Source organism: Elaeis guineensis, chromosome 1 (assembly GCF_000442705.2).
Source record: "Elaeis guineensis isolate ETL-2024a chromosome 1, EG11, whole genome shotgun sequence".
Lineage (NCBI taxonomy): Eukaryota > Viridiplantae > Streptophyta > Magnoliopsida > Arecales > Arecaceae > Elaeis > Elaeis guineensis.
Window position 1 is genome coordinate 120,411,584 of NC_025993.2, and position 9,550 is coordinate 120,421,133.

The 9,550-nt window shown below is 36.8% G+C and overlaps 1 protein-coding gene across 1 annotated transcript; it reads left to right on the top strand.

Moving 5' to 3' along the window:
• The first annotated feature begins 1,152 nt into the window (after positions 1 to 1,152).
• LOC105038834 (uncharacterized) lies at positions 1,153 to 9,544 on the top strand. The gene is made up of 2 exons (XM_073261426.1): positions 1,153 to 2,006; positions 8,750 to 9,544. The coding sequence occupies exons 1-2, from the start codon at positions 1,721 to 1,723 to the stop codon at positions 9,118 to 9,120; spliced, it is 657 nt and encodes a 218-aa protein (XP_073117527.1). The 5' UTR covers positions 1,153 to 1,720; the 3' UTR covers positions 9,121 to 9,544.
• The last annotated feature ends 6 nt before the right edge of the window (positions 9,545 to 9,550 follow it).

Consider the following 9,550-nt stretch of genomic DNA (forward strand, 5'->3'; position numbering starts at 1 on the left):
CATGTTACTAAATGTTCCCTAAATGCTGCTAAGCTTGCCATCACAAGCACAAAACTACATATTAGAAGACAACAGGTTTTTTTATCAAAAAAAAATTTATCAAAAAAAAAAAAAAAACAATGGGGTTTGCATGGTGGTTTTTTTATGTGCTCCAACTATCATGGCCGTTATATTCCAAGGATGTTGGTTAGTGTAGCTAGCCAGTATTTGATGGAATTATATTTGCTTACTTTTTTAGTTTTAAAGTCCTCAGGAGCATGAATAACATGGAAAGAGCCCTGTTGATTGGTTGACATGAAGCCAGACAAGCTATTATATAATATATGTAATATATAACATAAATAAATAACAAAATTATTCCATTTAATTAAAGCACACTCCTGGGGAAGAGGCTAGACATACGAAGGACTTGTAATTTTTTTCAATAATTAATTGAAAATAATACTAATAAGCTTAGAAAATAAATAATATTGAATAATAAAATATCAACTAAAAATAATATATAACTAATAAACAAAAAAATATTTATAATTATAAAATTAAAAAATATTTTGTTCATAGAACGCATATTCCATTCGGTTACATATGCATTTCTTGATAGTAAATATCAAATAATATTATTTAAATAATAAAAATATTTACCAATAAAATTATATTACTTTATTAAGTAAATAGATATAATAAAATGTGTATATTATATTTCTATTTTAGTAATAAAGAGAGAACATACATTAATTCATAAAGAGGAGCATCGTCACCGTCTACTTCGGGTGTGATCATATCTGCACACCTAAAATGATAAATAAATAAATAAATAAATATATATATATATATATATATATATATATTTTTTTTTTTTTTTTTTTTTTTCCCATCCCACAACCAAACAGCTAAAATGGATATATTGTTCTTCAGCAACTTATAATTAAAGAAGTTGAAATTTGAAACTATTTTCTGTAGTAGTACTTGAAAAAAGAAAACCGTCAATCCAGTTGAGTCCAAAAATTTGGTTTTATTACACAGTCTGGTACATCGTTGCTGCCCACTTTACCTCGAAAGTAGACTAGTAGAGTGAACATGGGGGTTAGTTCCAAAGCAGCCTCTTTTCCTCCATCTTAACCTTTGTTTTGTTTTGTCTTTTTTTTTTTAAATCCAAGACTCCTTTTTTCTTTCCTCTTTTTATCCTTTCGGTCTGGAGGGAGACAGTTCTCCCCTAAATCCTCGCATTTTCTGAGGTTGGTTTCTTGCAATAATCCCATTAGAAAGTCCCCAGTGAAAAAAGCTCAGATTTTTTCGTGGTATCAAGTGATTTTTCCCACAGAGATCCACTGTCTTTGATTCCTAAATCTATGGCTTTTTGAAGAAAATCTCATTGTGTTCCCTCTCCCAGAAGGCAAGAAGGTTCCATCCAGAGAAGGAAAAGGCCATCTTTTTATGGTAATAAATGGCCCCGTTTTGTTTATTCTGGTAGGGCTGAAAAAAACCAGTCTTTTTCCTTCTTTTCTCGGAGGTTTGGAGTGTTTTAATCGTAAAATAGGAAAAGGGTTCTGCTCTGAGATCACTGGGCTTTGATCTGTATCTTCAAGAGGACCTTGCCTATCAAAAAAAAAAAGGGATTTTTTTTCTCAAAATCTGATCTTTTTCCCCTCTGAAAGAGATCTTCCCAGGAGAAAAATCAGTTCTTGCAAAGGATTGTGGGATTTGAGGGCGGAGGAAAAAAATGATGCAGCTTCTGTTTCTGGTGCTTTTTGCCGAGGGTGTGGTGTCACTGCTTCTGATGGTGAAGATTGGGCCGCTGCGAGAGCTGGTGATGAGGGGTTTGGATCAGCTTAAGACGGGGAAGGGACCGGCGACGGTGAAGACTTTGGCGTGCACGTTGTCAGTGCTCCTGGCGTCGAGCATCACCAGCATTCTCAAGATCCAGAACAGAGGCACGAAGCTTGGGACTGTCACTCCAATGGACCAGGTTCTTTGGAGGACCCACCTCCTTGAGGCCTCGCTTATAGGTTAGATCTCATAATGCATCTCTTTGCCTAGATTCTCTGTTTTATTTGATGTTTTTTGTTAGAATTTTATTGATATATATATATATATATATATATATATATATATATATATATATGTGTGTGTGTGTGTGTGTGTGTGTGTGTGTGTGTGTGTGTGTTTCCATCATCTCAATATCTCTCAGAACCAAGTGGAATGGAGGAAAAGATTCATGTCGCAAGCCCAATTAGTTTGGGATTAAGCTTAGTTGAGTTGAGTCGAGTTGAGTATATCTGTTTAAGTTTCCACATAGAAAGCCTCGGGCACTGCACATTTGCTAGAGATGAAATTTTTTATCGACGTTTTTCAATCCAATACTTTGCTATGCAATCATAACTTCACATGTTTAAACTAAGGCCAATTGTGACGATAAGAATTCAGAGAGGTGTTATTTCTGTCTGAAAAGATTCTATTGTCTGATTCGTTTTTGCACTTATATTTTTGTGTTAACTTGATGTACATACTGTCACTATGTAGTCAGGATCTTAGCTGAAATGGTGAAAAGTTCTACTCTTGAGTCAATGGAAAAAACTGAAAAATTGTATTGAGTGAATTAAATACTAAAATTGTCAGATTTGTTACAAATATTTTCACTCTCAATGGTCAGTGCTGGATGAAAAGTCATGCCGTGTGGATTGGGATTTTTTTTTTCCCCAAGAAGGGCTCATTCTAGGTAGATCATGGTGGTCTTGCTGGAGGGGTTTGATGGAGTGATTCCTTAAGATAGGACTGCATGTTGTAGAATATTAAAATACCTAGATTAGCAATGGATGCTGTGACCTTCCGGTCTTTTCAAGATATTCTCAGACACTGCTTGCTTTTTGAGGTTTTCAGGGTTTGACTTGTTGGATTCTGGTTGTGGTTCAGCATCTATACCCATAAAATCCTGATCCTTGGTCAAAACAAGTTGGACTGCTCAGGTTTTTGACTGACTTGAATGTGAGATGGTAGAAGCAGTTGGCAGGTAGACACCAAGGATTGTCTACTTATCATTCCTAATGAGAGTTACCTCTATCCATTTGCAAGAGGGTCACATACGGCCATTGTAAATGATTACAGAGATAACAAATCTCCAATCTTTTTGGAGATATCCTAAGGCAATAACAACAAACTTTTGATGCCAAGAAACTTCAGGATTGAGGTTAATAAGTGGATTGTGGTAATGCGGCAAGATTCACCTGTGGAGGAAATAGCCCATCAGATACAGATGTAATAGGCTATGTCTCACTCAATTAGTTTGCAAGTCCAATACATATCTAGTAATGTTCACAGTGTGATGATCAGTGTATAAGAATACCTAGAAATTGTAACTGAAGGAGAATAGGTAACTAATACCAAGCTGCATTTTGCCAAGATGGTCTATCAGTGGAATCTCTTCCAATTTGTTTGATTTAGGTAAATTTGACTCCATATGTGCAAGACAAGAGAAGAAAGAAGATGAGGGCTGTATATTGATGAAATGCGAGGAGGAACATGAAATGGATAGCTTCAAATCCATTGCTTATTATGCATCAGATGCTAGTATATAATGGTGGTCTTAATTCATTATGCTTGAGGATCTTTACATTGTTAAGATGTGGGATTCTTAAATTTTGATTCGTAGAAAGGATAGAAGAAACGGCTTGTGGATTTTAGCCACACAGCTAGTACGTAGGCATTCAAATTTTTCAGTTGGTTTTTGGTGCATAATTAATGATGAAGGCTGGAGGAGTTCAATCTCACTACCATTTTGAAGGACAACGCCAGATGTTTTGAGGAGTTCAACCTCCAGATGGCATTTTTGAAGGGTGCATATGTATTATAAGCTTGTGATTCTCAAGCAGATTAATGCCTTATATAAGAACAAAGTGACTATTTCAACATGGATTATGGAGAACTGCTCTAAGGCAGGGCCCTTGGTTTATGCTCTATATGGCAAGTTGAAGGAAGATGATGCTCAAAGCATGCATAAGTATGGTTCAATAATGGATTTTCTATAACTAGAATATTTCACATAAACTTACCCTGGTCATGGTCTCCTAAAGCCTTCACATCAATGTGCTCAAGAGGTGTTTGCCTGTTATTATTTTCTTAGGCTTCAAGGTGAAGATGTTAGATAATCATGCAAATGATTGTCTTGTCGGATGTAAGGCAGCTCAGGTATGGTTCAATAATCTGTATATCTTTCATGATTGCAAGGGGCTATGGATGGGGCATATCTTGGATAAAAAGGCACATGATCGTTTGGTTGCAGAAAATCAAAAACCTTATGTATTGAGATTCCTTTGAGGATATGAGAACTCTTAAAAACATCAAACAATCTGAAAACTACCTGGTAGTGTCAGGATACTAATTTGATCTCTTTCAGGAACCTTTGTAGCTTTGCTAAAACATGTACTGAATAACCTTAGTTTTTCATTGATGTTAGGCATCTCAATATCAATTTTGATTCCAAGGTAGGAGAGACTATGTAGTTGGAAGGCCAGTGCTTGGTTCATGGGGTGGGTTATCAAGATGTTATAGAGAGAGTAGCAACACTTCTAAAATGGGCTTGGAGGCTGTGCTCCCAAATTGAAAGGTTTTGGTGAGAAACTATTGGATTCAGATGCTGTAATGGTAGAAAAATTTTAGCCTGCCCTTGTTAAGATTCATTTCCATATTCAAAATGTATGTGCTTCTTCTTCAAGAAGAATGTCTGCATAGGTCAACATATGAAATATGCATTGCTGATAGACTATGAGCTTGGAGAATGTGAAAATGAAAGCATTTTGTCTTGTAAATCTTTTCCTGGCAATGCATTTCCATTTCCCACAATTCTTGTGGGAAGATTTAAGGTTACCATGAATGTTGGAAGATCATAAATTTCATAATTCTGAAAAAAACCATGGGAAAGATGAGTAGATTATATTACAGATTGTGAAATTACTGTTTAAATATAATCATAGTCATCATGATCGTCATCCCTACAATGAAGCTAATTGCATAATGATACAAGATTGTACATCATTCTGTGTTGATCTTATAGTCTGTTTATGTAACACTGTGCTAATTGTTGTATATATTATTCTTTCCCACTTTTTTTTAATGGGTAGATTCTGCTACTTCTATACCATGTACCCTTTAACTATATGGCTTTTTTACCACTGTCAGTTGCTTTCTGCAAATGGTATGAGCACATCCCGATTCCTAACAGTGCTGAGAGTGCATAAAAAGTGCTTTCTGGTGATATAGGAGCCCTTGCTTATTTCATTGGAGTGAAGTACTCCCTTCATGCTCAATCTCCTAGAGCATAGGAATTTGAGCACTTTGGGGGATCAGAACTTCTATAAGATCTGATGGTTGTTTAGGGTGCAAAAGAGCCGAGCCAATCAGAGTAATAGGCTGTCAGCTTATTCTATAGAAGAGCTGTTCTCAAGTTGAGCTTAAAGAAAACTGTTCAGACTCTGCGCGGATAATGTTTAAGCCAAGTTTCTTTCTGAGCTGAGAAGCTTCCATATATTTTAAAAACCTTGGATATCCAGGCACAGCTTATTTATGAGCTGAGCTCTAAACACTCTGAGCTTGGCTTGTTTCCTGACTAACCCATGCCTGAGCCCAGCTGTAACCAAGCCGGTCTAGATCTGCTCATGAGTAGCTTGGATCGTTTGCAGCCTAGGTGCAGTGTGGTTCTCCAAATAACATATACTTCCCCTATTATTCTAATTTCCTAATTTCAAAATGAGGCATGACTAGAAACTGCAAGTCTAGTCATATCTCCTTTTATTTCCAACAATCGCCAATAAAACCTGCAATAAAGTTCAGCTTAGCATTAAATCCATCATCCTACAACTTTAAAGCACTGGAGACTGGACTACCATGTGCTGCTCCTTTATTTCCTTTTTCCTTCTCCATCACCTATTCTTGATGGTTCTTTGGTAGGATGTCCAAATATTGATTTTGGTAGTCAGATCTGTAATTCAGGCTATTTCTGCCTAAGTTTATTGAGGACTTCTCTATGATCTCTATTCTTCATTGTGCCATTTATTTTTGGATGTAGTTAAAGGTCCCTTGCGCTCCTACCATGGAGCCACTTCTATGGGGAACTTCTGCACTGTCTAGAGCTCTTGCAAGTCCCTGATCACCTCGAGGCATCACTTTGAAGATAAATGCATGCTCTTTGATAATTTGTTGGACCCCTATTTGGGGCTTTCAGAGATTTTTCTGTTCTCTTCTATGAAAACTGCTTTTTCTTTAGATACATATAGCCCACCTAGCATACTTGGTCAACTTGTCATGCTTCTAGACTTTACATCTCTTGTCTTATAATGCATGAGGGAGACATAGATTACCATTTCATCACCATGTTGATGACACCATACATCTTTGTTGTTATTTTGGTGATGAGGGTCTCTAGATCTACCAATACAAATTGTGCTTATGGGTATTTTTCCTTGCAACTTAATGTAAATTCATCAGAAAAAGAAAAAAGAGAGCCAAGTCAGCAGCAATCAACTAACATTATGTCAAATTTTTTCATGGTATTGTTGGCCACTCTCAAGGATTAACTTTTGATTCTTCAGTTGGAGTTCCTGCCATTTTGAAGCATATCAATAATCTCTTAGCCATGATGATTGACTGTAGATACTTGTAGATTTTATTTACTAGTTCTTATCCTCATTTCAACATCTATTTTTATTTCTTTTCACACATCTTCCTCAAGATCTGTCCTGGCTGCTATTTCAACTATAACTCCTTCAAGAGTAATCTCCATTAACTTCTCTACCATGGTTCTATGGACCATTTAAATTGCAACTGCTAATGTATGCCTCTTCTTATTTTGCATCATTAGTAATTTTACACCTTAGTTTTAAGTCATTAGGTTGATTTTATCTTGTCATATTCATTACGTCACTGTGCTTGTATGAGCTCCTTGTACATGGTTGAGAAGTCCAATTATGTAGTTTCAATAATTTACTTTGAGCATACTGAATATTACCAGTCCATGTTTGTTCATGCATCTCCTTGAGGTCAATATGTCCTCAATGAGGGAGTCATAAGAATCATCTGGGACGGTCCAGGTCACATTTGTTTATGAGTGCTCACAATGAAAGTTTGTCATGAAAGACCTTGGCCCTCTGGTATTTTATGGTATTTTCCCTGGAGTCCTTATAGCATTTGCTCTCTCAGTAAACATATTATTCATGTGATGATGCGCACACTTTACTAGTTCTAGAAATCATAACAGCAAAGAATCAGGATTCAAGGGTCAGTGTTTTTTTTTGTGATCTAACATCACCCCGTCAATAATTTATTTGTCCTTACCATTGTCAGGTCGAAATGCTAAGATCATGCATGTGGTTGGTTCATTGCTTCCTCATGTACTGCTCAGTATTTTATTGAAATGCTTATATTTCTCTGCATCACCCATGGCTTTTACTTGCCCTCCTCTTTTCAAACTTAACTTTAAAATTACTTGAATGCCCAGTGGAACAGTTGTGTTATAGAGCACTAATTAATGCACTACCTGAAAATTTCATTACCTCATGGAAGTTCAAGTAGCAAGATGAGTAGTGAAGCAAAATATTCTACCATATTTATTGCTTAAATGCATTTATTGTTCATACAATAATTACCATTCCTCCTTTCCAACTACTGGGTGGGACAATCTGAGTGCTAGATCATCAATAATCCTGTTTTCTGTTCTTTTGAGCATAATTCTACATATTTGGTTGGGGAACAGAAAATCAACTGTTTGCCTAGAAAAGGAAAAAAAGAACCGTAAGCAACCATTTTTGGTTCAAATCTTTGGTTCATATGATTCAAAATTTCAACTTTTCATTGGATCCATGTGATCTATTTTCTAAACAAAGTTTGTGGTGATTTAATGGAGGACATTAAAACCTACTCAAACGAAATTAGTGCAATCAAGCATGTCTACTTTAGTACAACTTTATCCTATATGTTCGGTGCATACTGAAAATCCTTCAATACCAGCTCATGCAAACTTATAATATGACATGCAATTACAAAGGGTTTGTATCATGTAAAGAAGGCCATATGTGGTAAATACAGTATGAGATGCCATGTTACACTGATGCTGTATACTCTACTTGAGACATGACAATCCCATTTTAAGGTTTATACTGGAGGTAGAGGTTCCTCCAGATAGGATGGTCTGAAAGCTGCAGTGTGGACTACTTATTGCAACTAAAAGGGAGCTATTGGTTGGCAATTTTTTTAATGAGGTTGTAAGTTGGCTACGCTTTCTGGTTTTATCAGATATTCATGGAAAACCACTTGTTCTTTTGTCTATGCAAGTAGACCTAATGGGAAAGGCAGGGGGGCAACAATCTTTGAGCCTTTTCCCCTGGTTTTGTGTTTGCAAAAGGTATGAGACTATGGCCAAACAAAGCATTTCCAATTCATTTTACAAAGACTATGGCCAAACTTGTTTTTCGTGTGCATCTCTGTCCAACTTTGCAAGGAAGTCAGTGACTGCATTCCATTCCTTCCATGTATCAGAGCTGTAAGTTTCCAAAAACTGTGTTTCAGAACAAGATAAAAATAATTTTCAAAGTGGAACAGCAAGCTTTGAATATCAGTTGTAATCCAACAGTCTGCTCAGACTTCAGCATGATAGAAAGTTGTTTTACTCTTTATTCATCTCTTCTTTGTTCTTCTATTTTCTGGCTTGTACTATCTATCTTGATGAAAGAGACATCGCCTGAAGCTGAGCATGATTTTGCAGGCTACACGCTTTTTCTGGGATTGGTGATTGATCGCTTGCACCACTACCTCCGGAAGATGGTTACTTTGAAGAAAACAGTTGGCACCTCCAAAGAGGAAGTTGAGAAACTTAAAAAGGAGCACCTTCATTTCAAAGACAAGGAGGATAAAGCTTCCAGTGAGATGCAAAAACTCCAGAGAGAAGTCGGTAGTTTAACTGAAAAGTTGCAGAAGCTGAAGACAGAGTGCGAACAGCAGGAGAAACGGGCAGTGTCTGCTGAGGCTCATGTTGTTTCCCTTCAAAAACAGTTAGAAGAGCTGCTGCTCGAATATGACCGGTTGTTGGAGGACAACCAAATCCTCCAAGGCCAGCTTCTATCATACAGAGGCTGAGAGCCTGAGGAAGGTGAGTTATCCTGGAATCGGTCCGCGATGTGTGTGCATGTAAATGAAGTGGAGAGAAGGAAGTGGTAGATATTTCTTGCGGGTACTGATAACTTGATCCTACTCTCATCGGTTATGTCCAAATCATGTCAACTTGTCAAATTCCCATAGCTTCTAAACCCTTTTTTGTGGTTAAGCCAAAACCTGCTGCAAGAGATTGCTAATGGTTGTGCTCTTGCAGGTGTTTTTAGAAGGCTTTCGTTTTGCTTCTATGGGGAGAGTTTCATGGAACCCAAGTGCTGTTGCTGTATTGGTTTTGATTTTATTCAAGAACAACTTTTATGGCTAACCCTCAAAAGGTTTTAGTTGAGGAACAAGTGATCAATCCTATTGCAATGAACGACTCTTTTTAGAAATGCATTATTTTGTGCCACATTGA